Source organism: Perca flavescens, chromosome 6, assembly GCF_004354835.1.
Source record: "Perca flavescens isolate YP-PL-M2 chromosome 6, PFLA_1.0, whole genome shotgun sequence".
NCBI classification, from domain to species: Eukaryota; Metazoa; Chordata; class Actinopteri; order Perciformes; family Percidae; genus Perca; species Perca flavescens.
This window is the reverse complement of record NC_041336.1, coordinates 38,373,967-38,400,867: the sequence shown is the minus strand read 5'-3', so window position 1 is coordinate 38,400,867 and position 26,901 is coordinate 38,373,967. Positions and strand designations below refer to the sequence as shown.

Sequence of the window (26,901 nt, the reverse complement as noted above, 5' to 3'; positions counted from 1 at the left end):
TTGAAAGCAAAGCGGGAGGTCGATGTATCGTAAAAAAAAAAAAATCTCCCGACGATTCCATTTTTATTGTCTCCACTGACTCCTGGTAATAAAACGTGTAAAATAGACCATGCAAAACAGCGCATTTATCGTGCATCTCCTCACGGGACAGGTCAAACGTGCAGAAATAACGAACTGTAAGTCGACAAAACGAGCACATCCACGGCGTGTGGCGGTAGGGGGGGATTTTGTAAAGATGTGAGAATCCATTAGAATGCAAGAAATGGTGTGATGGCGAGAGGGACTGGGAGAGACAGATCTGCATATGGAAATTAGGGTTAGCGTGGATAAAATTCTACTGAAACCGCTGCGTTGTTTTGTATTAATTTGGGCGGGACCCCTACAGCGAGACTGAGGGGGACAAGGGACTTTGACATGTCTGTAGAAAAGTCATGGCATGGAGCAGGTGCTCTGGTTCAGTGCATAAGCCCTTTTGATAGCAGAAATGTGTATGCTATAGGATTTTTTATGGTAATAATTGACATACTGAGCAGTATTTGTCGTGTGTTTTTCTTTTAAGGCCTAGTATCCTAATATATTGTGGTGTAAATTAAACTCCGACAGACCTGGCCTCTGTGACATAGACAAAATTAAATCAGGCCTAACGTTACTTAAAGTCTCTTGAGGATGACAATAATACAGCTGGCGCTGTCAGCTGTATAATAGAAGGCACTGACTTTGCTCTTTTACAAAACTCTCGAAAAATAAAGACGTTAAAACAAGAAAGAGTCTATTTGACAAACACAACAGCAACACACCTGGGTAAATCATACGACAAAGGAAGCACGTTGCGGCGAGTTCTCTTGTTGTGTGTCGTTCGATATGACAGGACCACGCCCACTGTGAAACTTCGGACCAATCATCGGACGCGAGGCTGTGTGCGCATGCGTAGAGTTTCCGCGCGGGAGAGAATGAAAACCCAAACAACGAAATCATGCCAGCGATGTAACGTTAGTCTTCATACTTTGCTATACATTTAAGGAATATTTCGTTACACAAGAAGCCGAAATATAAGGTTTGTAAATGTTTCATAACATTTGTGTTTCTGGAAGCTCTGTTGTGTTTAGTGTCCCTAGAAATAATGCTATTTCGGTTTACTAATCACTAGCTAGTGATTAGAAGGCACTGACTGGATTTTTTGTAGGACAAGTGGAAGAGAAATTTACTTGCCCCACTGGACAAGTTAAAACTCAAACAAATCAAAATGCCACTCATTTCGTCAATGTTACAGAATTGAAACAAATACATATTTTACCCCACAATCCCGGGCAGCGGGTCGGCGGGCCGCTAACGTTAGACCCAGCCCGCTGTTCAGCGCATTCTCCGAAAGCGAAGCAGCATGAAAGCACGGCGAGCTAGCCGGTGTTAGCTTGCTAACTCCACCTTAACGTTACCTCCTCGCCACATCGTTCACAGAAAACAAGCTGAAAACAGAAGTCACTCGTGGCGATAGCAATGTGCTTTGTGTGGATGAAGCATTATATACGTTATTATGTGCCACTCATTCCGTTTATGTTACAGATTTTACTTTACCGATTTGAAACAAATACATTAACTAACGTTAGACCCAGCAGCAGCGGGAGAGCGGACCGCTGACGTTAGACCCAGCCCACTGTTCAGCTCCTTCTCTGTAAGCGATACAGCATGAAAGCACCGCGGAACCAGCAAGCCAGGCAGCCGGTGTTAGTTAGCTAACGATAGCATACTAACTACGCTTTAACGTTACCCCGTCCCCACATCGTTCACAGAAAACGAGCCGAATAAAGCTGTCACTCGTGACGATAGAAGTGTGCTTTGTGCGGATGAAGCATGAAGTTAATTTGACTCTTGACGGCTGGCTCTCTGCCTCGTAACGTTACTAGCTGCTCCGCTACTCGTTTGTAGCGGATTAAATATCAGGTAATAATCAACTGTAAAGTAGCTACACCTTTTTAAAGGATCCCATGGTAAGTGAAATTGTGGAAAGAAAGAAAAAAAAAAACACGTTGACACCAACATTTAGTGGCAAAATCCATTGTTATGTCTACAAAATTATTTTAGATATAGTATAAGTTCAAGTCACCACTACCTCTGGTCAAAATATTGAATTAGTATCTCAATATATTGACTCAGTATCTCAGAATATAAACAAAGAATATCAAAGTAATGAGAAACTATAAAATATTGACTTAATCTCAATATATTGGCTTAGTATCGTAATATATTGACTTAGTAACTCAACATATTGGTTCAGTATCTCAATATATTGACTTAGTAACTCAGAATATTGACTAAGAATCTCAAAGCAATGAGAACATTCAAAATATTGACTTACAATCTCAATATATTGACTCAATATCTCAAAATATCTCAATTGACATAGTAACTTAGAATATTGACTAGGGATCTGAAAGTAATGAGAAACTTTAAAATATTCACTTAGAATCTCAATATATTAACTTCTGCACGGCGTGCAAAGTATAACTTTGTATTATGAGTCTGGAGATCCTTTTTTCTTGTTGAAGGGGAAATCTATTCTTGGGACACATTTGTTTCTACTGTTTAAACTGAATTGTATTAATGTTGATAGTGTTTGGATGCTTTCAATGGTTTCTTAAAATTCTGCATTAGCAAAACATAAAAAAAATTATAAAATGATTAATCTTTACCCGGACAAGTGACTTTTGTTCATGGACAAGTGAAACGTAAATGTACTTGTCCAAAGGACAAGTGCCTCAAAAAGTTAATGTCAAGCCCTGCTATAGCTATGGTTAATACTGTATATTGCTTTGAACATAGGCTCATGTTTAATTTGCTTTTAAATAGTAATCTTCTCCCTACAGTATGTGAAGTCCTGCTACTTTTGTCTGCATGTTTTGTGAAACAATCTTGTAATGTCTCAATACAATGTTTTGTCATTCAAGGAGATTCTGATTCTGTACCGGCAGCATGGCAGACGACTTCAGCCAATCTCTCACCCCACCAGTCTCTCCCTTCGCAGCAGACAGCCTATGTGAGCTGACTCCAGCCCGACCGCCATGCTTCTGCTGCTCTGAAACAAAGGAGGACCCCACCGGAGCACTCTCCGCAGAGGGATACACTGCAAGAGGCTCCCTGAAACGGTAGAGTCACTGTCCATCAGTTCACCGTAATTGCACCAAAAAAAACAAACATATTTTCCCACTTGGATGTGAACAGTTTTCACTGTGCCTATTTTGTGCCAGAGAAATGGCCCCAATGAAAACCGTTGACAGCAACATCTGTGGATTATCCTGAGTAAGGGTCAATTTTCTGGAAACATACACTGCTGTTGATTTTTTTCAAAGGTCAGTTTTTGATGCTTTGGGCACTGCAAATGTCACCTCCATTGTAATAGGGTGGCAGCAGAAGTCTCAGCGGCAGTAAAACCTTAGTAAATGAAGTCTTAACTTATGTGACTGCGTCCGCTCTGTAGGCTGCTGTTGCGTCTTGACCCGGCCCCTGCGGAGTATGAGACAGACACAGTGGAGCTCTTTGGTTTCCCCTGGGTAACGGAGACTGCATTGGTGGAATCTACAAAGCTACTATTTGGTCTGTTCAGGTAAGCCAAGATCTAAACCAGATCCCAGTTAAGTTTGCTTTTAAAATAAACCCAGTTTTAATGTTAATCTTTGTTGCTACAACCAGCCTAATCTGAAGGTAATTTTCTATGGCGGCACAAGCTTAGAAATGGAATCCTTCTTAGACAAAGCTTCTTTTTGTTTTCTTTCTTTGGTCATTCACATACATGTCACTGGTTGCTCTTTTTTGTATTTCAGACAAAAGCTTTACAGGCTGGAGTCCTTGGTACAGTCCAGCTCACATGACTTTGGTAAGCTTGTGCAATTTGCAATCCACAGTCCAGCTAATAGTTTTTATGTCAGTATTTTGTCCACACAGCAAGACATTATTTGCTCACATTAACAGACATCTGTTTGTGTTAGCAAGATGCTTTTATGTAGTCAGATAATGTTTGTATAAGTGGAAATGTAAATGTTTTTAGTTTTAAAATATCAAATTGCAAACAGGGGGTTTTAGCATCCATTTACATCTATAAAGGAAAGAAATCTGAATATTGAAGATTGAAAATTGAGTATACTCCCTTAGACATCTTATATTATGAACTTTAAAGTGCTCATATTATGCTTTTTGGCTTTTCCCCTTTCCTTTATGGTGTTATATATCTTTTTGTGCACGTTATAGGTTTACAAAGTGAAAAAGCCCAAAGTCTACCCCAAAGGGACTTACCATCTCCAACAGAAAACCCTGTTCACAAACTGCTCTGCTTCTGACTGGCTATTAGTCCTTACCTAGGTACTGTCAGGGCACACCCTCATACTCTGCTTCTGACTGGCTAGTAGTCCTTACCTAGGTACTGAGCATGTGCGACTCCCAACAAAGATGGAACAGTAGTGAGATGTCTCACTCTGTAGCTAAAAGAGAGCTCAACACACAGGGTGAAAAGAGGATCTGCAGCAATGTGCAGTACAACAAAAATATGGTGTTTTTAGAAAATTAAACCATTTAAACCTATTCTGATATAACTTCCTAAATACAATTATGAACCTGAAAATGAGCATAATATTAGAACTTTAAATCATTGCAAATAAGGGGCAGTTGTTCTAACCAGTGAGCCACAGTATCAGCCAGGAAAATGGCTTTGCACAAGGCAAATTCCTTACTAGCCAAAGACAATATAAATACAACATACAGTACACACATGTAAGGCGATTAGTATGATTAACTGAGGAAGCAGCAGCAGCAACATAAGTTTAGGCCACTGCTTGGCAGCTCTTCCCGTGCATTAAAGGGAAACCACCGATTTTACACATTAAAGTCGGTTTGCGGCTACTAGCACAGCACACCCAAATTTCTGAACTAGCTGTCAACGGTTGAGTTGCGTTGTGGGCTTCAGGTTTTGACAAGGAAGAAGAACTCATGGAATAAAAAAGACAATACCTCTGGTTTTGCTGCATCAATTTTGTATCATTTTATATTTAAATTGAATGACTAATAAAGATACACATGGGTGTAATAGTATGCTTTTCTGAAGTGACCACACTAATTAATCTGCTTGGCCTACTGTTCCAACAAATGAGTTTACCATTAAGAGATTGTTCAGCTCAATTCTAGTGTTTGAGTTGTGTCTGGTATCTGATACAGTGGGCATGTTTTACGTAAGATGGAGGAATACTGCCCACAACATCCCTCATGTGTTGTAGGTCAAGCAGGCAGCCTCCACTATGAAGCGGAGGACCTCAGACAACAATGTGTTTCATTTCTTCAGTATGTCAAAGTCTTCGTGCATAGGTAATTCTCCATATGTTATATCAACGCCAGTACCACTAATTCTGTTTTCATCTATATCAGGGGTGTCAAACCCATTTTAGTTCATGGGCCACATCCCGCTAATTTGATCTCAAGGACTAGACCACTAAACCACTCCAGAAAGGTCAGAAACTTTATCTGCCACAGAGTTTCTTGTCAGCTTGGTGTTGGCAAACGCAACTGCTACAACAGCATTCTAAGGCTATTGTAGGAAAAGAATAATAATGTTAGGGACCCGGGAGAGAGGGGTAATATTCCGGGAAAAACTCAGAATTTCTAAGATTCGTGTTGTAAATTTCTGATATTCTCTGAGATTAAAGTGGGAAATTTGGAATCGGAATTAATTACTTCTCTGCAATTTTCATCCAGTCATCCAGTGGGCCATATTGGACCCTTTGGCGGTCCGATTCTGGCCCACGGGCCGTATGTTTGACACCCCTGTGTGTTTCAATGCTGCTTTTACAGCATGTGTTAGTGTATTTGAACATGCATGTCCTTTTGTATCTGTTTAGATACCTGGAACCTTTCAGCTCCCTGGATGCAAGTCATTCACACTCCTATGAAGAGCTGGAGGCTCAACTCCCCTCCGCTCTTCTGGAGGAGGTGTTTGGCATCACTCTACTCTTAGGACGACTCAAAGACCTGCACGCCAACATTCAGAGTGCCTTCACCATACCTAACCCAGGAAAGGTGTGTGCGATGCATAGGCATCGGGTGCGGCTGTAAAGATGATAGGGCTTTGAAACAGTTGCAACAAAAGTGTGGATGGCATAAATGTAATTAGGCTTACAGAGCAAAGGAAATAACCTAAGATGTTAGAGGGATGACTTTTTTTATAGCCCTTGCCTAAGAGTTCTCTTTACCCAGAACCTTAGTACAACGTGAGGAAATATTTTCATTTGATTTTCCTGCTTGTTTACATTGAACCTCTGTGCTCTGTATTTCTGCCACAGATTTTTCCTCCCTCTTGGCATTTGTTACACCTTCATCTTGACATCCACTGGTCAGTCTTGGAGATCCTTCACCTACTTGGTCACAAGATGCAAGGTGTGCGTCTGGTACTTGCAACTGAATATCTAGACAGGAAATAGACACTGAAGATGAAGAAATGTGATATGTGACTTGTATTATGTTGTAGTTTAGAGGCTGGTTGTACCTGTTTATGGGAGGGAAACTGTGTAATAATATCAAAGTGTGGAATTGTTGCATAGCTAATGCTACAGAGACACAATATTCTCTCTCCATACAAGACAGTGAATGGTTGTACACTGACTGGTATGTAACATCTAACAACTAGAACTGTGGGCTTGATCTTTTGATTTGCAGCTCACAGTCAAGTTATTTTCATGGAAACAGGCATTTAGTAATTTTACTTGTTCTTGTCTCCAGGCCAGGTGGTGTACGCCCACCAGTTTGTGAACCTGACGGGAGAGAACCTGACCGATACCAGTCTGCTTGAAGAGCACCTGTGCGGTCTGCTGTGTGACTTAACTGGTCTGGCCATAGGCAAATACAGCAAGGTGGGCAGCTGGCCACAACTCATTAAACGTTACTGTTGAGATGTACCAGCGGCATTTCTAGGTTGTTTTTTAGCTTAAAAAAAGCAATTCTGGTGTATCACATGTAGTTCTTGGTTGATAGAAAATGGATGGCAGCTGCGGCTAGCACAGACTAAATATGAATTTGGCATCTCATCATGCCCACAAAACGTTTCCCCCCCCCCAGACCAGGGTGGAGAAGTCTCTAAAACAGCGTTAGTACTGGACGTTAATAATATTAAACCGTGTTTTTGCATGCGGAGTACTTATAGTACAAAATATAATCAAACTAATTGTATAATCTTCATATCAGTGAAAGACCTTTTATTTATGTAGAACAGAACTGCAGTTGGGAGCTTTCTATGTTAAATAGGGGTACAAGTTTTATCACGATACAATATTATATTGATTTTTTTTTTTTGGTATCTGATATCTTAAAAGTCTGTCTCGACGATACAATTTAAATTTGATTCAGTTATATTTATAATAGTCTATATACACATTTCGGGATTGCTCCGATGCTGCCGGAAATTCCACCGGATGTCCCTCATTTAGGCCGGATGTCCGTTGCCTTGGGCTTCCTTTTGTGTTGTTGGCGTTCTAACCTCCGGTGGATTTGTGAGGACTATGGTTAACTGCTCCTCAGATCTCTGCAGGGTAAATCCAGACAGCTAGCTAGACTATCTGTCCAATCTGAGCTTTCTGTTGCATGACTAAAACAACTTTTGAACGTACACATGTTCCACCAAAACAAGTTCCTTCACGAGACTTTTTAGCAGAGGCACAGTGGCTCCGTGCGGAGCTTAGCCCTGCCCAAGACGATTGTGATTGGTTTAAAGAAATTCCAATAAACCAGAGCATGTTTTTCTCCTATCCCGAAATGCTGTGTGGACTAGCCAGACCTTCTCCATAGTGCTGGGGAGGGTCTGGCAATGCGAGACTACATTTATAGCAACTCAAAAAAAAACGTTATTACTAAGCCTTTCCAGACATTTAAATTAAAAACAAAGATGTTTTAAATATAAAGTGGGATTCTAAAATAAAGGGGCATCTTACAGACGACATGTATCGATTTTTCACTTTGCATCGATAACATAGGATCGTGGATCATTGAATCGATAGATCGATCCAGATCGATGTGTCCTTACACACCTAATGTTAAATGGATCCTGTTGATTTGTAGGTGAGGCCAACAGAGGCACTGAGCAGCCATCACTACCTTTGCTCCTGTACAAAAGAGCTGTGGGTCCAGCTCATGCACCTTCTGAAATACAGGAACAAAGTGTTGCATACACAGGTAACGCAAATTCAGACATGTTCAGAATCACACAATATTATATAGATTCTATCTATACAAAATGAACCTGTGTGTGTGTTTCTCTCTAGTCTTTCTGGAGCTACATGAACTCGTTGTTGAGGCCTCTGGTTTCAGGAAAGCCAGCAGCAGAGCAGTTCAGCGGCCTCCCCACGCACTGTAAGGACCCTCTGGGATTCACATGGTGGCTGCTCACTCATGTAGCAATGTTAGGGCAGTACAGTCGCAACGGCACTGTCCAGTATGAGGTAAGAGACCGAGAGTCATCGACACTTTAAGATGTTACTCTGCAAATATTTACTTTCACTAAACATGCATGTAGGTGCATCTAATTCATCCAGGTATTGGACTGTAAAGACAAAAATTCTTCACAGAAGCCATTTTGCCTCTGATCCAAGAGGCTTCTGCAAATCTAAATTTAGTCTTGAGAATTAATTTGTCTTGACACTTAAATAAAGAATGGTGCCAAAACTAGACACGTTGGGGAAATATAGGACTGAAATAAGTGAGACTGATGATGCCTCTGCAGGCAATGTCTACTTTAGTCTTAAATAGGAATGCAGGTGACATACTTACTTACTTTTCACCCCTTATACCCATATTTACAGTATGATTTTGATGAAAAAGCATTAATTGCTGTTGTTCGATATTGTTTTTAAATGATACATCTTGTTTTGTCTGCAGTCACAGAAACATCTGGGGGATAATTGGACTTTTGTGGAAGAGTTGCTCAAGATAACCTGTAACCCTAAGGTCAGCGCTGCTTTTGTTGACACATGTATTTTTAACTTCATTGAAAAGAAATACAGTCTCAGTAGTAAATTGAACCCATCCGTGTGTATGCGTGTCTGTCTGTAATAACAGGGAGGTCTGGCAGAGGAGCAGGTCAGGATGCATGTCCACTGCTGTCTCAGTCTCTGTCTGCTGTGGGAACCAAGTACCAGTGCTGTCTCCACCCTCTGGGACTACTACAGCAAGAATCTGGTGAGCACCAACCGTCAGAACAAACCAAAGGAAGGAAACCAAAGGCTGTAGTCACTGATGGTGTAATGCAGATGATCAAAATTGCTCAAACTTGATATGTTGCCTTCATTTTAATTATATCTTCTACAATCAGACCCCCTTTAGCTTACTTTGTGACGTGTGTCATATATATATATTCTTTTATTTCTTTGTCTTGGATTTTCTTGTTGATGTTCTTCTACTGTAGTTTTGCTATATGTAAGAAAGTAAGGCGTTATTTGTTGTCTGTGATTTTTAAGATTGTTATGAGTTACATCATATTTGTTGCTTTTTTATAACACACTTCCAATTCTTTGTCATGTTATTGAAAAGGTTGCTACACAGTTATTGGTCATGCAGCACGTATTTCTTGTAAGTTATTACCGAGGTCTGTACAGTTACGTTATACGTTATTTTCTGTCCCTCCACCCCAGAGTGCTGCATTCACTGTACCCTGGCTCGGGATGTCTGGCGTGGGCACTTTGTGCAAGACGCCCCTGGCTCTGTCGGAGCAGGCTCGCAGCTGCTGCTCCCCCTCTCCCCTCCACTCTCCAGGACACACCCAGCTCTACCGCTCAGCCAACTCCTTCCACATCTTCCTCCGAGTGCTGGCCCTGTGCCTCTCCCAGGACAGGGCTGGTGGAGTCCCACAGAGACAGATCAAAGGAAGGTAAGTACGGATAGAAAGGCTGGGGGGCTTTGTAGTTCTCGCTCCTTCACATTTACTTCCACCATGAAAAGTATGTCTCACAGCCAGGAAGTTGACTCCATATACAGCATATACTGTATAGTTTGAAGGAAGAGATAAGATACAAAGGGAAAACATCGATTAGAGGCTGTGAAAAATGATTACTAATCAGGACTAGGCTTTGTAGCATTCCCCTTTTCCCCTTGATCTTCTAATGTATGATGTGTTTAGTGTGCTGTTTGGATTTGTGTATATAGGTGCATAATTGCATGAATACACAAACACCATGTGTGTTTGCTTACTATCATGCATTTCAGTCTTGTTTGTGTGCGTGCCAGGTGCACTGCAGTCTCCCAGTGCGTCTTTGATATTTACTCAGGCCCCCCAGTTGAGCAGGTGTCTCAGGAGTCAACCACCTGCTCTTCAGCACAAACCAGAGCCAAGAAGCCTCCTACAGATGCGCGCGCACACACACACACACTGCACCTGCTCCCTAGAGCAGTGATGAGTGTGTGAGGCCATTGGATGGAGGGAGAGTGTGTGTCTTTTGTGAAGGAAAGTACGAAAGAAGAGAGGAAAGATCACAAGCTAATGTGCACATCAGAACTGAGCGCTGGACCATCCTATATCCAAGGCCGGCTGGGCGCCAGAGAGAGGCAGCCGTAGATAAATCCGCCTAATGACTTCCCTCTGTCTGGAATGTGCTCAGTAGCACTGCAGACATGGGGTCTAATTAGCTAACGAGCGTGGCGGTTAATTCGCCTTAACGAAGCTGTGTTGGTTTCCAACACGGATAGAGAGAGGAGCTTGGGTGGTGGGGAGCGGGGAGATGTGGGTGGTAGGCAGTCTGGCAACTGCCAGACTGTGCTGGGACAGGTCCAGATATTCCCCCCCCCCTCCCTCCCTCCCTCACCACTACCTCCTCCCCCTCAGGAGGCGTGAGGCGTGCCCACTCTATCGCTACAGCATTCGGCAGTGCTCCTACTCCTGGCCGGGCTCTGCGGGGCACCCGCGCCCGCCGCATTAATGGGATCGACTGCGAGCATGTTGATCTCCAACGACGGGAGTTAGGAGCATCTGCTCGCCTCCAGAAAAAAAAGCTGTCCGGAATAAACAAACAGACAGACAGGTTGGGAGAACCCAGAAAATCCTCACTGCTGCTCCCAGCACGCTGCTTATATCCCTGTTACATATTACCCATTCATCTATTTAAATCTTCCTCCTCTCACAGTCTGACTGCATGTTTGGCAGTCCTTTTATAGTCCTCTGTGGGTTTAACTAAGATGATTTCGGTGTTAACCTGGTCTTTCGCAGGTCCTCTCGTTTTTCTCCACTCCTTCATATCAATCATACTTCTTACACCTGTCTGATGAGTCTGTCTTGGTATGCTGGCTGTTTGTGTTTTGACCCAAACAGCAGCTCTACTCACCTGTGTGGGCTGCATCTATGTTTGGGAGGTGGGGTGTAAATAAACAAAAGGGGAGGGGGGGTGCTCCGTGTGTGTGTGTGTGTGTGTGTGTGTGTGTGTGTGTGTGTGTGTGTGTGTGTGTGTGTGTGTGTGTGTGTGTGTGTGTGTGTGTGTGTGTGTGTGTGTGTGTGTGTGTGTGTGTGTGTGTGTGTGTGTGTGTGTGTGTGTGTGTGTGTGTGTGTGTGTGTGTGTGTGTGTGTGTGTGTGTGTGTGTGTGTGTGTGTGTGTGTGTGTGTGTGTGTGTGTGTGTGTGTGTGTGTGTGTGTGTGTTTATTGATCTCTCTGGTGTTGCAGTAAATTGGTTTGGCTGTAGAGAGAAGGACCAAGCGCCTACTGCTGTGTGTCTGAGTGTCTCTGACATTTAACATGATCTTTAAAGGCATTTCTCCACAGTGCCCGCAGGATCTAACAGCGTGCTGGGGTAGAGAACCACCCAGCACGCTGTTAGATCCTGCTTACTCCCTCTCTCTCTCACACACACACACACAGGCTCAGGCCTGCCTGGAGCTAAGACGGCGATGGAGGCAGGTGGTGGGATGCACGGTGGGGGTAGAAAGTTCAGTTAGTCAGGATTTAAAGTCAGAGGTTTCAGAAGAAGAAATCACTTCTGAAGAGTTGGTCAGTGGAAGTAAAGAACAATTGAATTTGGATTTTCAATTCAACCATTTTGTTGCCCCGTATTAAGTGATATTGTGAAGAGCAGACTCTGTAATCCTGAACACATCCCTGTCTCTGACCACTTTTTCCTCTAGCAGAACATCTCTTGTGCCACATTTCAAAGCGTTGTCTCCTCCTCCTCTCTCTATTGTTCGCTTGTGTTTCCAGGATTTATTCCAAGTTCTCCTCAAAGAAGATGCAGGAGCTACCGGAGGCAGGCCTCATGAACTTCCTGCTGCTGTTTCTGGTGGTGGCCAGGCAGGTGGAGCTGGAGGATGTGGCCAGCAGAGCCTGTGAGCTGCTGGGTTTCCTTCCCTCTAACTGCCCCCCTGGGCACCGCACCCTGGTCTGGAGGGGACAGCTCTCACTGCTGCTGTTGTTCCAGGTATTGTTTGTCAATCAGAAATTGTATCAGGAAGTTTATTGTTGCAAGCCAGGCACACAGCAAAGGCTTTTTGTCGATGCACAAATTCCACCAGTTCAAGATGTTTTGACATCATCTGATGTTTTCTTCCAGGAGAGGGGTCTGGATGTTGGTGCACAGGCCAGCTGGCTGGCCTCCTCTTTTAATGAGACGGCCAAAGAGTTCTACAATAAGACCACCGAGGTCTCTCGCAGACTTGCCCTCTGGGGGCCCCTCGGCTCATACCTGGAGGGCGTGGCCGAGGTGTTCGAGACGAGCACCAGTCTCAACCTCTCCGAGGAAAAGCTGCTCAACGAAGGGTTTGATTGGTTGCTGCCTGCCTGCCGCCTCTCAGAGCTGAATTCCGCCCTGGGCTTTCTGCAGATCGTCCTCGCCCAGCTCAGGTGAGACAGCTGGTGTAAATAGTACCGGTATCTCTTACTTTTTCTCAGTTTCCCTCATTCTTTTCTTTCCCTGATAACTGCTCCCTCACAGATAGTGGGCCCATTCAGACAATTTTTTTCTGACCAAGGCCAAGCTAAGCTTCTGTTAAAATCTGATAAGTGGCTACAGCAGAATAGAGAGATTTCTTCTGCTCCTCCCATCCCGGACTCCACTCGCTTCTCATACTGACAATAGGTGGATTGTGCTGTCAGCAGGAACGAGTGTTTTAAAGGCCCTGTGTTGCGTTGAGGCCCCTTTTAGTCTCAGCAGACCTAGTGGCCTCCATGTCACCCTCAACAGGTGCTGGTGAAGCTCTGTGTAGAGTTACAGGCCCAAGGGACCCGTCATGGACCCTCCTGTCGTCATGGGGACGGTGGCGGTGCTGTGAGTGCGTTGAGAGACTATGGTCAGTAGGGCATCAGGACGGGTTCAGCCGTAGGACACGGGTGTTGGTTACACGAGCGACCCCAGCTGAAGGCCAGAGAGCCACAGCTGAAACAGTGTCTGTTTATGTGGGGAGGTAGAGGTGGGAATAGAAGTGAGAGGAGATATAAATCAGGTGAGACTGCAAGGCTACGGAGTGGGGAATGGTGTGTGATCCTTCACTGTAGATTTTCAGTTAAATCTGTTGTTAAAGAGTTGAGTATCACCTTGCTCGCCAGCTTTTTAAGTCTGCAACAATTATTTTCCTTTCCAATGAACCATAATTATCGTAAGTAGTATAGCAAGTAGTACTTATGCTTAAATTAATTACCTAAAATAAGTACTTTTAAACTTTTTGAATTGCTACACGGATATGTTCCAAATGGAATTGAAATCTTGGACAATGGCTAACAGAGCTGGTCCAAGTGTAGTCATGATGGCAGCATTAACACAAAAGAAAAGTGCAAAAGAAACCAGGTGCAATGACTGCCTTCATGAAAGTAAAATCAGGGTTGGGAATCAATTAAACATTTCTGATACTAGTTCTGATACAGTACCTGAGTTTCTGTACCGATACCACAAGAATAGTTTTTGGATACCTTACTTTTAGAAATAAAACAAATTTTTCTACAAAACCCTTATTTTCATGTTAACCGAAGAAATGGAGAAATCGAGTCTTGCATGATATTGCAAGGTTAAGAGCCTATACTTTGCATTGTTGTAGTATCAACAGGTATTAGGGCATTTAGCATTTACATTACTGTTAATCAGTCATCACTTGATTACACATTATATTACCTTGTTATGATATAAGAAGTGACCTATACAATGTGCCAAACAAAATGTGCCACATGAAGAGACAGTGCAGAATGACCGTACCAACAGCTGAAAAGATTTGGGTCTGTGGTGACCAGGTCCACCTCACACAAACTTCCTTCTCCCAATCTCTCTCTTTACTAACACACACACACAGACGCACACGCACACATGGCACCGAGTGGGGCTCTCCGATGCTCGGAGGCGAGCCGTGGCCGGCTTGGAGCCCTACCGCTGGATGAGATGCAACAGCGAGACACGGTTCAACGGCTTGGTCAGCGACATGAACTCGTAGCGGCCGTTGGAGCTTCCGAGCACCGGGCTCCCACCGCTGCGAACAGGGGTTTTAGCTTTAGGAGAAGGCATTTTATCTGTTAATCCTACCGACGTAGACGCTGGCTTTATGTAGTTGACCTGCAGTGGTGAATTGTCTGCTGTTCTGGGCGGGTTGTTGCCGTGTTCCGATTGTTCTTATCTCAGTTCCACCGAGACAAAATAGGCATGCCATTTCAAAAATCTTTCATTTATTGTCAGACATATCATGTTTTCAAAAGCATCACTTTCATCAAATTTTATGTGACATATTTAGACTGCAAGCAGGCACATCTGGACAAACGAGCAGGCTTATGTGCTGGGGCTGAGCCCCGGCCCAATTTAACCCCTGCTGGTAGATGTACAAAAACATTGTTTAAATAAAATACAGTCTAAAATTTGTAAAGTTATTATAAAGCTGCATTAAGTGACTTTTTTGGCCACTTGGGGGCAGCATAGTGAGCTGTAATGACAACATTGGAATTTTATCACCTTATAAACCTTTTCCTATTTCAGTCATTTGGAGTCATGTATCTGGCTAGCTGGTCAATGTAAACTTAAAAATAACTCCTTTAAGCTCTGTTTTGGTCTCCACCAACTTCTGAGTGAAATATTTGGCTCTTGAGAAGCTAAATGCTTTTTTCACCAGCTAGTCGCAAACTTTGTCTGTCCTGACAATGAGAAGAAAGAAGCAAAAACGCTCCATAGAGTGGAGGGAAACTGCAGAGTTGGGTGATAATTATCTGGGGGTATATTCTCTACGAGTGACCGCTTTCACATGACACATTTCATTCATCGTTTCATTTCCATTGTTAATATGAAAGTATTGATTGGAACCACTTTAAATCAGAAACTGTGATCAAAGGTTAGATAAAGAAGAAAGCAAATCTGAGCCAGCATTCAATGCCAAATGTAGTAAATCTTTTGCTAGTCAGTGCTGCGGACACATTTCAATAATTTTCAAAAAAAGTGTTGAGCTTTCATTGCCAGCCCTAGTAAGTACATATTCCAGGTTTTGCTGCATTTCTTAATATCCATGTGATTTCTTAAATAGTTTTCACACCACCTGGGATATACTGGGGGCTTTACTAAGTATTACTGTCACTTTGTACTTAGACTGCTTACAAAAGGTTAATAAATGAGCTTAAACACTAGAATAAGGACATTGTAAAGTTAAGTGTTACAGTGCCCTCTGCCTGATTCATGTAGGTATGATTGCTTGATTGCCTGCACACACACACACACACACACAAACCTACACACCTGCCCACACACTACAAGTGAAACACTAAGTGTACTCTCTCTTACTGCCATCACATGGTATCTCGTTAGCTTTGCTAATTCCCAAACTTCCTATCTCAGATCTCGGGGTTGGAGGGCACGCATTTGCACATTAATGGCAAAGAAGAGAACTCCCAGAGGCCCTCTGTGTTATGGCCTGGACCACACTGACCCATTTAACCACATAACAAAATACCATGTTCTCTCTTTCCAATCCGTCCCACCAAATTAAACATAATTCTTCGGGCTGGCAATTCTCGGTATCTCTTTGTGTGATTAATGCCTTTTCTGTGACACAATTAATGGGCAATTATGTAGCCTGGCAAATTTAGCCTGTGCATCATTATGTCTAGTGAGAGCCGTGTGGAATCTGCACACATTATGAGAATTATTCTGCCAATGGCTGAGGCAGTGGAAGGTCCTAACATTCACTCTTGATAGCCATTGCCATGGTGCTGAGGCAAGAAGCCAGTCCCAGGCATAATTCCTCAGTTTTATTCCTTCCCATGACCCTCTACTGTGGGAGAGTGGGGGCGTCGCTGGTTGATGAGGTGAGCTGGCATTGGCACACCATGTTGGATCTGTTTTTGGTCTCCCATCTCTTTGGCTTGATATAATACCAGCCTCCCTGTGAAGAGTTTTCCTTTTACTGGATACTGAGCGTTTCTTTTCAAAGTCAAGGACAACTACTGTTTGGTTACTTATGAGAAATTTAGTAACAATTACAACTTTTACACTTTTTACTTTTACAATTACACTTTAAGTTAATGATCTAAAACAGAAAGTGGACAGGGATTAAATTCGGCTTGTGCCTGGGTGTGTGTTTGATGTGTCTCTGTCATTATTAGGATGCTATATTTTATGATGATGTCTTGTACAATGAGGGTTGATGGGTGTGAAAGGCAGTGAGGAGGATTAAGTGGGGTCTCTGATGATGTCTTGTACAATGAGGGTTGATGGGTGTGAAAGGCCCATTCCGCAGTAGTAACGAGGCTAATGAATTCAGACTCTAATCGATTGTCTCAGCTCTCTCTGGATTAGATGCAACCTTGCTGGAAGGGAAGGCACTGCTAAGGTGTGTATGTGCGTACTATAGCAGCAGACTAGAGTGCGTGGTTGAGAATGGGATAGAAGGTGGGGGGTTACTAGTTCCTCTGTCCTTTCCTCCTTCTCCAGCACACCTCAACGCCCCTTCCCCACACCCCCATCCGGGCGAACGAGGGGGACAGGAGGATCATCTCCAGTCTAAATGAGATTACAGCTCCTTCAGCTGCTTATCTGAGCTAATGCCAGCCACTGTGGGGCTGCTGTAGCGGCTGGGGCCAGGGATGAGATGAGCCAGAAGAGCCAAAGTATAGTCTGTGTACAGGGGATCAGCATTAGGCTCCACTCTATGCCTATAATATCCTCCTCTCCTTCCCCACCTCTACCTCCACCCTGCAGCGTACCGCCGCACCCTTTAATCCCCCAGGAGAGAAGAGAGGGAAAACACAAAGTGAAAGAGAAAAACGGGGGGAGCAAAAAGGATTTAAGAAAGTAGAGGGCGGAGTTGGATAGGGTCGTACACAAGAGGGAGCGCTATGTTTATGGATTTTATATCTGGACAGATTTGCAAATCTGCTTTCTTTTGTGTATATGTGTCTGTGTCCTTCCAGACGGGTCCATCAGCGCAGTGTCCAGTCAGCACCCACCGGGGCTTGGGCTCCTGGTAACAGCAGTGTGGTGAAAGAGCGCCACCTAGCGGTGGCAGCAGCACTCTGGGCACACTTCTTCCCCTTCCTGCGCAGCCTACGCCTCTCCCAGACCCCTCCAGCACAGCTGGCAGATGCCGCTGCAGGTCAGTAATGCCCACTCACAGGAAAAATAGACACTGAGTGGAGGCAGGAAAGGGCTGCAGATGGAGGGGTGGGGGACTGCAAAGTCAATGCCAGCATTTTAGATAAAGGCAGATAATTTTAGGGTCCGTTTGGCAGAGATAAGAACATTAGTAGTTTGGGAGGAGGATAAGATGGTTTAAGGAAGAGAACATGGTTAAAAAAAAAAAAAAAAAAAAAAAAAAAACTGGTCTAGTTAGTCAGGACACATGCCTACATTCCTTACAATGCACTTTAATCTTGCATGCATGTATCATCTTTCTGGCAGTCTGGCTCAACACATGTACATTGCTGGGATAAAGCCTGATATTGCGCCGGATGTCCCTCCCCTCTCGCTCTATATCGGCTACTGGGAAGTAGTGCTGCCCAGGACGGTTGTGATAGGTTCAAAAAAGTTAGAGTGTTTTTTTCAGAATAGATAGTGTAGCCAGACCATACTCCAGCGCTGACACAGCGTTGTGGAGATAGGAGATTTCTAGTAATAATTTTTTCTTCCTTTAGGCTTCACCCTGTTGGCCTTTGATCTGCCGAGCTCTGCCCCCCAGGACCTTCAGCCCAGCCCAGTCCGGTCCATAATGCAATGCTTTGGCTGGGACGACATGGTTCACCCACTCCTGGTAACTCGCTACCTTCCCCATCTGCTCCAAAACAGGTACAGTTCGCCTTCGAGATCTACCCTGTATGCCTTTACCTCAATCACAAAGCATTTTCATTACTCCCAAAGGGACGACATCAGGTCAGTCAGACAGGGATGAGGTACTTGTCTGAACCTGTCAGCTATCAGGCTTCATCATGGTACATGCCACTTGACAACATTGTTTTAGACTAATCCTGTAGGTATATTTGGTGGTATCTAATTAATAAATTAGACAGTGAGTGTCCTTGGTATTATCAAAATAGGTTTTAATGAAAAAATTGCTCCCATGCCTCTAAACAGAACACAAAATGTAATGCAGCTTCAAAATCACACTCAAGGGTACAAAACAATGGGACTATTTCAACCCTCAAAGGTCCTCTTCAGACACTGCCAAGTGATGGTGCTACACCTAAATGTAAAGCCAGAACAAGGACACTGCTTGTATTGATTGTTTAGAAGTTGCAGCCTGCCAAGCCTCTATTCCCTACACCTTGAGCTGTTAGCAATATGTCATTTATAAAATGAAATAACAGTTTTATTCTTATTTAATTTTATTAAATTACCTTTTAGAAATTATTTTTCACTCACGTTATCCTTCTAAACTCATCAGTAGAAGCTGTATGTCAAAATCTGATAGAAAAGGCATTTATTTGCTTCAGACACAAGTGGATTTCATCTTTTAAATAAAGGCTTGTGTCTTGGCATAGACCTTCTCCTGTCAGAATACAAAAGAATATGACCACTTCAGCACAATATGGCAAAGAATGTAAATTTTACCATTGTCATTGAGTGTGCCTGCGTATAGGTCTAGTTGTCCCATTCTTTTATTTTATTTATTTTTTAGTCACATGCGTCTTTCTGTCTACATATTGTGTTGGTCTTTGTATATTGAGCCCTTGATAATTCTTCACATCTTCATCAACAGTTAAGATGGGTAAATTCAATATTTGTTTAGAACTACACACATTACATTTGTGTGAAATGATTCTCTGTCTCTGCCTTTCCCAGTGAGCTGGTGTCCTCATTAAGCAGCGATTCTGCCGGTGTTGTTTCCGGTTCGGCCCAAAGCCTGTCAGTAAGGGCCTGGTTCCGCTGTGTTCTGCAGCAGCACCTTCACAAAAACCCAGATGGGTCTGACAGCAGAAAAGGTAATGCCGGCGAGTCTACAATGTGATACATTATTAAACATCCCTTGGACACCAGGCGGGATTTACTTCGATACAGACAGTAAAGGTTAGGGAATCAGACATCAGATTTTGCAAATTATAACCAGGATTTATTTAACTCCACCCTGAACCCAAACTAAAAAAGACACACACAATTTATAGTCTGTCCAATTGTGTGCAGCAACAACAGATTTTAGAAATGTTGCAGTACTCAAATGTAGATCCTTAAGCTTCTTGACCCTAACTTTGCTCTGAATTGAACGGATTTTGTTGCATCTTTTTGTGAAGAAAAATCTTTGTCTCGTTAACCTTTACCTGTTTGTCTTGTATTAGGGATGAAGGGTCCATTATTATTGAAATCACCAGTGTTTGTGCCTTCATTGCTTCCAGGCCGGGCTGTGGAGGAGCAACTGTGTGAACTGACCCGGCTCGTGCTGAGACTTCCTCAGGTGGACAATTTGTTGCAGAGAGCGCCGGGCCCCCAGCCCACAGCCACGAGGCTAGAGCCCACTGCAGCCCTGGAGGTTTTTATCAAGGTAACGCATGCTCACAGGTGTCAAATGCACAGAGTTACTGTAGGATGTCTACGATGTCCCTGAGTTGTAACCCTTTTCCCCAGGTTTATGCTTGGAAGACCTACAGTACTCAGCATACTCTATCTTAGATCTTATCGGAAATGCATCCCGGGCCCTGCACTTTCACTCAAGTCCACACACATGTGCATATCACTGTCATAGCTAGGGATAGAGCGATTATCAGGCCGTTTTTTGGCAGTTTGCAGATTATCTGCATCAGCGTTTTATTTGCCTGATAACCGATAAAGTTAAAGGTGCTCTAAGCGATGTTGGGTGACGTCACTTCTTGTTGACGTTCGAAATATTGTCAAACTAAGTGGAGGCTAGCTCACCCCCTCCTCCTCCTCCTCCTCCTCCTCCTCCTCCTCCTCCTCCTCCTCCTCATCCCATCCCCTCCCTCTCCCTTCCGCGCACTAACCCCCCAACCCCCAAATCCTTCTTGTTGGTTATTGCCTGGAAGACATTTGTGGAGCCTGGGCTGTCTACAGAGACCACATTTTTTTACAGTGTGTTCAGGGGACAGGCAGCTAGCGGATAGTGAGGACATGTTTGCTGTATGTGACAAAACATGTTGTAGCCTAAAAAACGAGCACCTTTTTAATGAATTAAAAAGTGTTGTACTTTGGCTCGGCTACAGCGCTGTCTGTCCCTCTGTCCGTCCACAACACTATCTGACTCTCTGTTACTGGCTGTTATGTTGTAAGTTTCAAATTTATAAAAAAATCACTTAAAACATTTAAACAAAGTTTTGTGTTGGAGTTTGTAATGTTCCAAAATCTTAATTTTGATTTAAAGATTTTCATTTTCACTGTAAATGCATATGGGTTCCAAATATCATTTTCATTACCTACTAATGATCGGTATCAGTATCGGCCTTGAAAAACCAGTATTGGTCGATCATGGCAGCCTGCTTTATTTACATGAAGATATTTCCATGCATTTACATTTTCTAATCTGCTTTCTCCTGCATGGTGTCAGGCCGTAGGCAGTGTGTACGGTGGACTGCAGGCGTTGTCTGAGCGTTCAGCCATGGTGACCAGAGCCCTGGACTACATAGGTGACATTCTGAAACACATTAAACCCTCTCTGGTCAGCAAGAACCAAGAGGGACTGCAGCTGACCTACTGGGCTGTTGGTAGGTGCACAGCCCAAATACTTTAAACACATTATATTATACAATAGACCAAGCTTCAGGAGCTTTGTTGCTTTATTTTTTATTGTGTGGCCCGAGGCAAAGACATTAGTTATATTAGAATCATTACACTTGTCTGTCTGACTCTGTTTTGTGCCTGTTTGATTCAGGTTGCATAGTGAAGCACTGGAGCCCCCTGCTGGCCACATCTAAAGCCCAGCAGCTGCTGTTCCGTATTGTGGACGGGCTGCTGCTTCCCCACAACCTGACACAGCAAGACAAAGCACTCAGGGACAGCCTGCCTCTATATTTACAGGTTAGGACAAACATACACTGTACATTGTACACGCAGCAGGCCCAAAGGTGTTTGGTGTTCTGAAAGAGACCTGAAACCCGATCCCTTTCATCACTCATCATCTGTAATTTGTTCAGTGTTTTTTTCATTCTGGCTCTTTTTAATTATTCCTCCCGCAGGGTCTGTCAGTGGCTTCCAGTGTGTCTCAGTCGCAGGGCGCCTACCTGAAGCAGCAGCTCCGCTCTGTTACCCGCAGGTATCTGGACCATTTCCTTCCTGCCTCACCTTCCATGGGAATCATTGCCAACCACCCAGTGCTTCTGAGCGCCTGCGAGGCCAACCCAAGCACCCGCGGAGCAGCGCTGAGGCGGACCATCCTGGAGGTGCTCTGGTAGGTCTCTAGAACCGGGGGTGCTGTTTGCCTGTCATGGCCTCACAACCACCTGACTTTGACATTAGTTTCATATCCACATTGTGTTTGGATATGACTCCTGTCCAGCAAATCAACGTGTGCAATGTGTTTCATAGTATAACAGGGTTTCTGCGTGGTCTATAAAAGCCTAAAATTTCTTAAATTTCTCTTAAATGGTATTAAATTCGCTGAAGTATTGTGTTCTAGGTTTTAAATAATGTTAAACAGGTCTTCATTTTCCTACATCCATGTAACGCTACCTTTAATGCTCTGTAATGTTGTAGTTCTTTCTTTCGCTAGTCCAAATATAATTTTGCTGTATTACAACTACAAAGGGATCAACATGCAACTTATCTTGCAGCCATTCAGCTTTCTTGTTATTGGTGCGAGTCTCTTTCAGATTGTACCACAGACATAAAACAGATTTTATTCTTCAGCTACGGGGAAGTGCAAGTTTAAGATACTTGGCTTGAAAAAAAACTGAATTTAGGGTTTTGTTGATGTTGTGGTAAAGGTCTTTGATTTCATTCATAATGGTCTTAAAAGGGTCTCTTAAAAAGTCTAACATTTGACTTGGTGAAACTCTGCATAAGAGTGATGGACATAAATAAAACTAAATGGCAGTTTAGATTTCATATTTCCTTGACTCAGTTTTAATCCTAATCATCCAGGACCTAACCACAATCTTGTTGATAATGATTTCTTGTTTTCCGCTATGTTTCTCAGCAAATATATTTCTTAAACTTTGCCATTTTTTCTTCAGAACTAAAAGTTATTGGAAATATCCCTTTCCAATGTTACAGTGAGAGCTTCCTGCAGTTCAAAGGTCATGCTCCTCCGCCTCGGCTCGCGGCTCTCCTGATGTTCCTATTGGAGCTTCTGAGGCGAAACGGTGACTCGGACCCCGCCCTTCTCACTCTGCCCCTCCCCTCTCTGCTGCGCTGCGTGATGCTGGTCAACGAACCGCAGGGTACGGTCATGCTTGTGCATATACACACAAACTAATCCGAAGCTTATCGTTTTTCTACATTGAGTGTTAGTGCCATCCACTTTTTGATATAGAGGGCATCCTTTGGCTCATTTGGTACCTAGTGTGGCTGGGATTGGTCCTCAGAATTGACCTTGCACGGCAGCTGGATTCTCTCAATATCACAAGATGAAGTGAGAATCCGTCTGGTCAGGCTCCACCGTGGCCTGGCCAATCAGCATCCTGCGAAGAGCAAAGATGGGCACTGAAGGCTTTTCTCGGTGGAAAGGCAGTTTTTTTTCTCCCGACAGGCTTCGACAAGAGTTTGATAGACAGATGGTTCATCCAATCACCTGCCAGGTATTTTTTTGGAAAGAGAAACCGAAAAAGGGTTCCAATAACAGCTTCTCAGATGTTTTTGTGTGACCAACCATCTGACGCGTAACGTTACCTCAGAATTTCCTTGTTTAGCAATCTGGCAGAGAAAGAGAACTTCCAGTTATCTACATAACTCTGAGTAATGTGAATGAGTCTCACCAGTCTCACCAGACCAGCTTACCTGCTCATGTATAGTGTGGAAGAAAAAGATCTCTCAGGTCCAAATATGTATACGACCTGAGAGAACTTTTTCTTTCACAATAGAAAGGAAGAAGCGTCATGGTGTCAGCCCAGTTTTTAGGGAGAGGGTCTCTATATTCCCTCATACTCACAACGTTGCTTCTGATGATGTCATACAGGAAACTGTTAGCTACTAAAAGGACCACAGCTCAGTAAATAAACTGACGTTTTCTCAAACGCAGTGATGACTTGTCTTTCTATAATCTCATGTATGTTTGTTTGTATGTATGACTGTAATTTTGATTCATAACCACAAATGTTAAAGTCCTTTTTTTCCCTCAAAGTTCTCCAAAATAAATCTTTCCAGGTCCGCTTTTGCCGCAACTTCACTTAGCTCCCAAAAAAAGAAAGCTGTAATCATAGTACTTAGTACCAGCAAGATGGTTGCAAACATGTCCTTAATGCTAACAGTTGTCATCAATCCTCACTTTGGGGCAAATTATACAGAAAACAACAACGACGTTAGTTAGAGTGATGTGTGTGTGTGTGTGTGTGTGTGTGTGTGTGTGTGTGTGTGTGTGTGTGTGTGTGTGTGTGTGTGTGTGTGTGTGTGTGTGTGTGTGTGTGTGTGTGTGTGTGTGTGTGTGTGTGTGTGTGTGTGTGTGTGTGTGTGTGTGTGTGTGTGTGTGTGTGTGTGTGTGTGTGTGTGTGTGTGTGTGTGTGTGTGTGTGTGTGTGTGTGTGTGTGTGTGTGTGTGTCCCTCCCTGTGCAGTGAGGAAGATGAGCACAGATGCCTTACAGCTTGTGGTGGAGCGATGTGCCGCTGTGTCTACAGAGGGACCATGTGACCAGATGATCACTGTCTTACGGTAATTGAAAATAATGTCTAGCAATAAAACTCTACACCTGTATTAGAGCTGTGTGGCGTTGGATGCTCAAACCTTGATATCAGCACTGTAGGCACAGAGTAATACTATATATGACTCCCAATTGTACATCCCACTTAAATCCAGCAACTCCATGCAGCCTCTTTCAGACTGTTGGAACGAAATTAAAATCTGGATGGCTAACAATTTCCTTCAGTTAAATGATAACAAAACTGTTATACTGTTAAAAAAGTTATTGTCTTTGGTCCTTCAAAATCCAAAACTGCCATCCCTGCCGACCTTGGTCACCTTGCCCCCTATGTTAAACCCCATGCACGTAACTTGGGTGTTATTTTAGACTCTCATCTTAACCTGGAGAAGCAATTACCTTCTGTTGTAAAGTCCAGTTTTTACCAACTAAGAATAATTTCTAAACTCAAGTCTGTTCTGTCATACAATGATCTGGAAAAAGTCGTCCATGCCTTCATAACCTCCCGCTTAGACTACTGTAACTCTCTCTACTTTGGTCTCCCTCTGACTCTGGTGGCTCGGCTTCAGATGGTCCAAAATGCAGCGGCTAGGCTGCTCACGAATACAAAAAAAGCGTGAACACATTACACCTGTCCTAGCCTCCTTGCACTGGCTTCCAGTCCAGTCTAGGATACAATTTAAAATACTGTTGATGGTTTTTAAAGCACTTCACAACCCTAACCCTAAGCCAGGCTCAAAACTCATCTTTTTACATTGGCCTTCCCGGCATCTTAATTGTCTTATCCTGCTATGTTTGTAGTTAAGCGTTTGTCTTTCGATGTACTTTTTAGCCTAAATCACTGATTTGTACGTGTTTTATTTTATTTTTCTTATTTTATTTTATTACCCTGTGGCTAATGCGCTATGTACAGCACTTTGGTCAGCGCGAGGTGTTTTTAAATGTGCTATAGAAATAAACTTTACTTACTTACTTACTATATCAATATATTACAGTAAAGCCTATTTTATCCTTCAGTGCTTTTACTGTTTGTGTAATCCCAATGCCCCTAGGTCTTTTGTGGAGGAGAATGAGGGAGTGTACGACAGGCAGGTATACAGTGTCCTGGAGACAGTGGCTGTTTTAGATCCCTCTGTGGTTCAAGCTCTCATACCCAACCTGTCTGTCAGTCTGAGAAACACAGAACACAAGCGAGGACTGGGCAGGAACATCACCTTGAGGTGAGCAAGCACATGAATCACATCGTGGAAGCCACTTAGACAGCATTTATGGCCTTGAACTATTTTTAAGTTGTCTAGACGATAAGCAGGTGTTACGCACAGAACTGGAAATATTCTGCAGTTGTAGGGCTGGGTACTGAATTCAGTGCATTTTAGGCACCGAACAAATTGCCCCAGAAGTATCGAGTATCGAAAAAATGCCTCGTCATTGAATACCCAATTTCAATACCTAAAGGAGTAAATCTCATCAGCGTCAGTGAGCCAATAAGCACGCAGCATGTTTCTACCAAGATCTAATAATGTCTGTGATTGGCTGTCTAACGTTACATATTGCAGAGACACACAGGAAAAACTCGGTTACACAGACACTGGGCTCATGTAATAGGAGCTGAAAAAGATTTGTGCCATAATGTTATAATTTATTTTTGTTCATTTAGGAACCGATCTTGAAAGTCATGATATTGGTATGGGTACCAGTATTGGACATTTTTGAACGATACCCAGCCCTATGCATTTGTATGCTTTATTGAAGGTGTCTAATAAAGAGACTGCTCCATCTCTCTGCCTAACAGGAGTGCATATAGGAAGTTGCTGTGCCTCCTTGGAGAGAGTGGGCAGGCTGAAATACCCAGTCTGGAAGTGGACTGAAACCTTTTTCACCAAAGAAAAAAAGAAAAGGACCAGCTCCAGGACCTGTCACCAGCTCCAATAGCCACTTGTTAGTCATACCAACCTCATGTTTCTGTGCTCAATTTCTTAATGTGGTCATCAGAAAAGTACAGCGCTTCCTACAAGGGTATACTACAAGATATTTGTGCATTTCATTAGCTGAGTTAATGTTAAAACCTCACCTGCTGCCAGGGGCGTAGCACATAATTCTGGACCCTGTAGAAAGCCATTTTCTATGGGCCCCTCCCCACATCCACAGCTATTCATTCTAGCATCTTTTTGGGCCCTTGTCGCATGAGGGCCCTGGGTACTCAGTCCCCTTTTTCCCCCCAGTCTGACGCCCCTGCAGCATGGATACACAAAACTGTGAATGTTTGAAAATGCCTTATCAGCTGTACTTTGCCAAAGAATGCCCCTAGGCATAATATCAACCAGGTTGTATATAATGTACATATTGTAAAGAAGGTGAAGCTTTGCATTTTGGCAGATGCATTAATAATAAAATAAAATGTGACAATAAATATGAATGTGCTCATATTGAGGTTTCCACCTTTTCATTTCAGTTCTATAGTGAGGAATGTGAGCACTGACTATTTGTGCTTATACCATCAGGTGCTGGATCTGTCTATTCGGTTGGCACTCTGAATTACAGATTTAATGACTGTTTTTAAAAAAAAAAAAAACTAAAGGAAAGGAGTACTGTTTGTTCCAATTCTCTCTCGCCTTTCCAAGTCGCAGCAATTTCTTGCAATCCGGCTTCAGTTTGCACCTAATCACATGAAGTCTCACTCCTGTCTCCCACAATCACCAAGTCCCATTTTCTGTCATTG

At 43.3% G+C, this 26,901-nt stretch overlaps 2 protein-coding genes across 3 annotated transcripts in view; one reads left to right on the top strand and one right to left on the bottom strand.

The window, feature by feature from the left end:
- Positions 1–1,026, bottom strand: part of LOC114557388 (proprotein convertase subtilisin/kexin type 4) — a 256,104-nt gene extending 255,078 nt beyond the window's left edge. The window contains exon 1 of the mRNA XM_028580817.1: positions 798–1,026. Within this exon, the coding sequence (XP_028436618.1) occupies positions 798–975 (178 nt within the window). The 5' untranslated portion in view covers positions 976–1,026. The remainder of the gene's footprint in view (positions 1–797) is intronic.
- mms22l (MMS22-like, DNA repair protein) lies at positions 73–26,593 on the top strand. 2 transcript variants are annotated; one of them, XM_028580068.1, is made up of 26 exons: positions 73–176; positions 2,943–3,140; positions 3,473–3,598; positions 3,816–3,868; positions 5,259–5,346; positions 5,877–6,054; positions 6,318–6,411; positions 6,754–6,884; positions 8,086–8,199; positions 8,289–8,465; positions 8,902–8,970; positions 9,082–9,201; positions 9,654–9,889; positions 12,201–12,417; positions 12,550–12,839; positions 17,367–17,548; positions 18,087–18,237; positions 19,231–19,370; positions 19,779–19,924; positions 20,942–21,098; positions 21,266–21,411; positions 21,570–21,781; positions 22,606–22,772; positions 24,100–24,196; positions 25,235–25,402; positions 25,975–26,593. In XM_028580068.1, the coding sequence occupies exons 2-26, from the start codon at positions 2,968–2,970 to the stop codon at positions 26,048–26,050; spliced, it is 3,708 nt and encodes a 1,235-aa protein (XP_028435869.1). In that variant the 5' UTR covers positions 73–176; positions 2,943–2,967; the 3' UTR covers positions 26,051–26,593. The 2 variants fall into 2 exon arrangements, with proteins under 2 accessions (XP_028435869.1, XP_028435868.1); XM_028580067.1 differs by lacking the exon at positions 73–176 and adding an exon at positions 850–1,054.
- Positions 26,594–26,901: the final 308 nt, after the last annotated feature.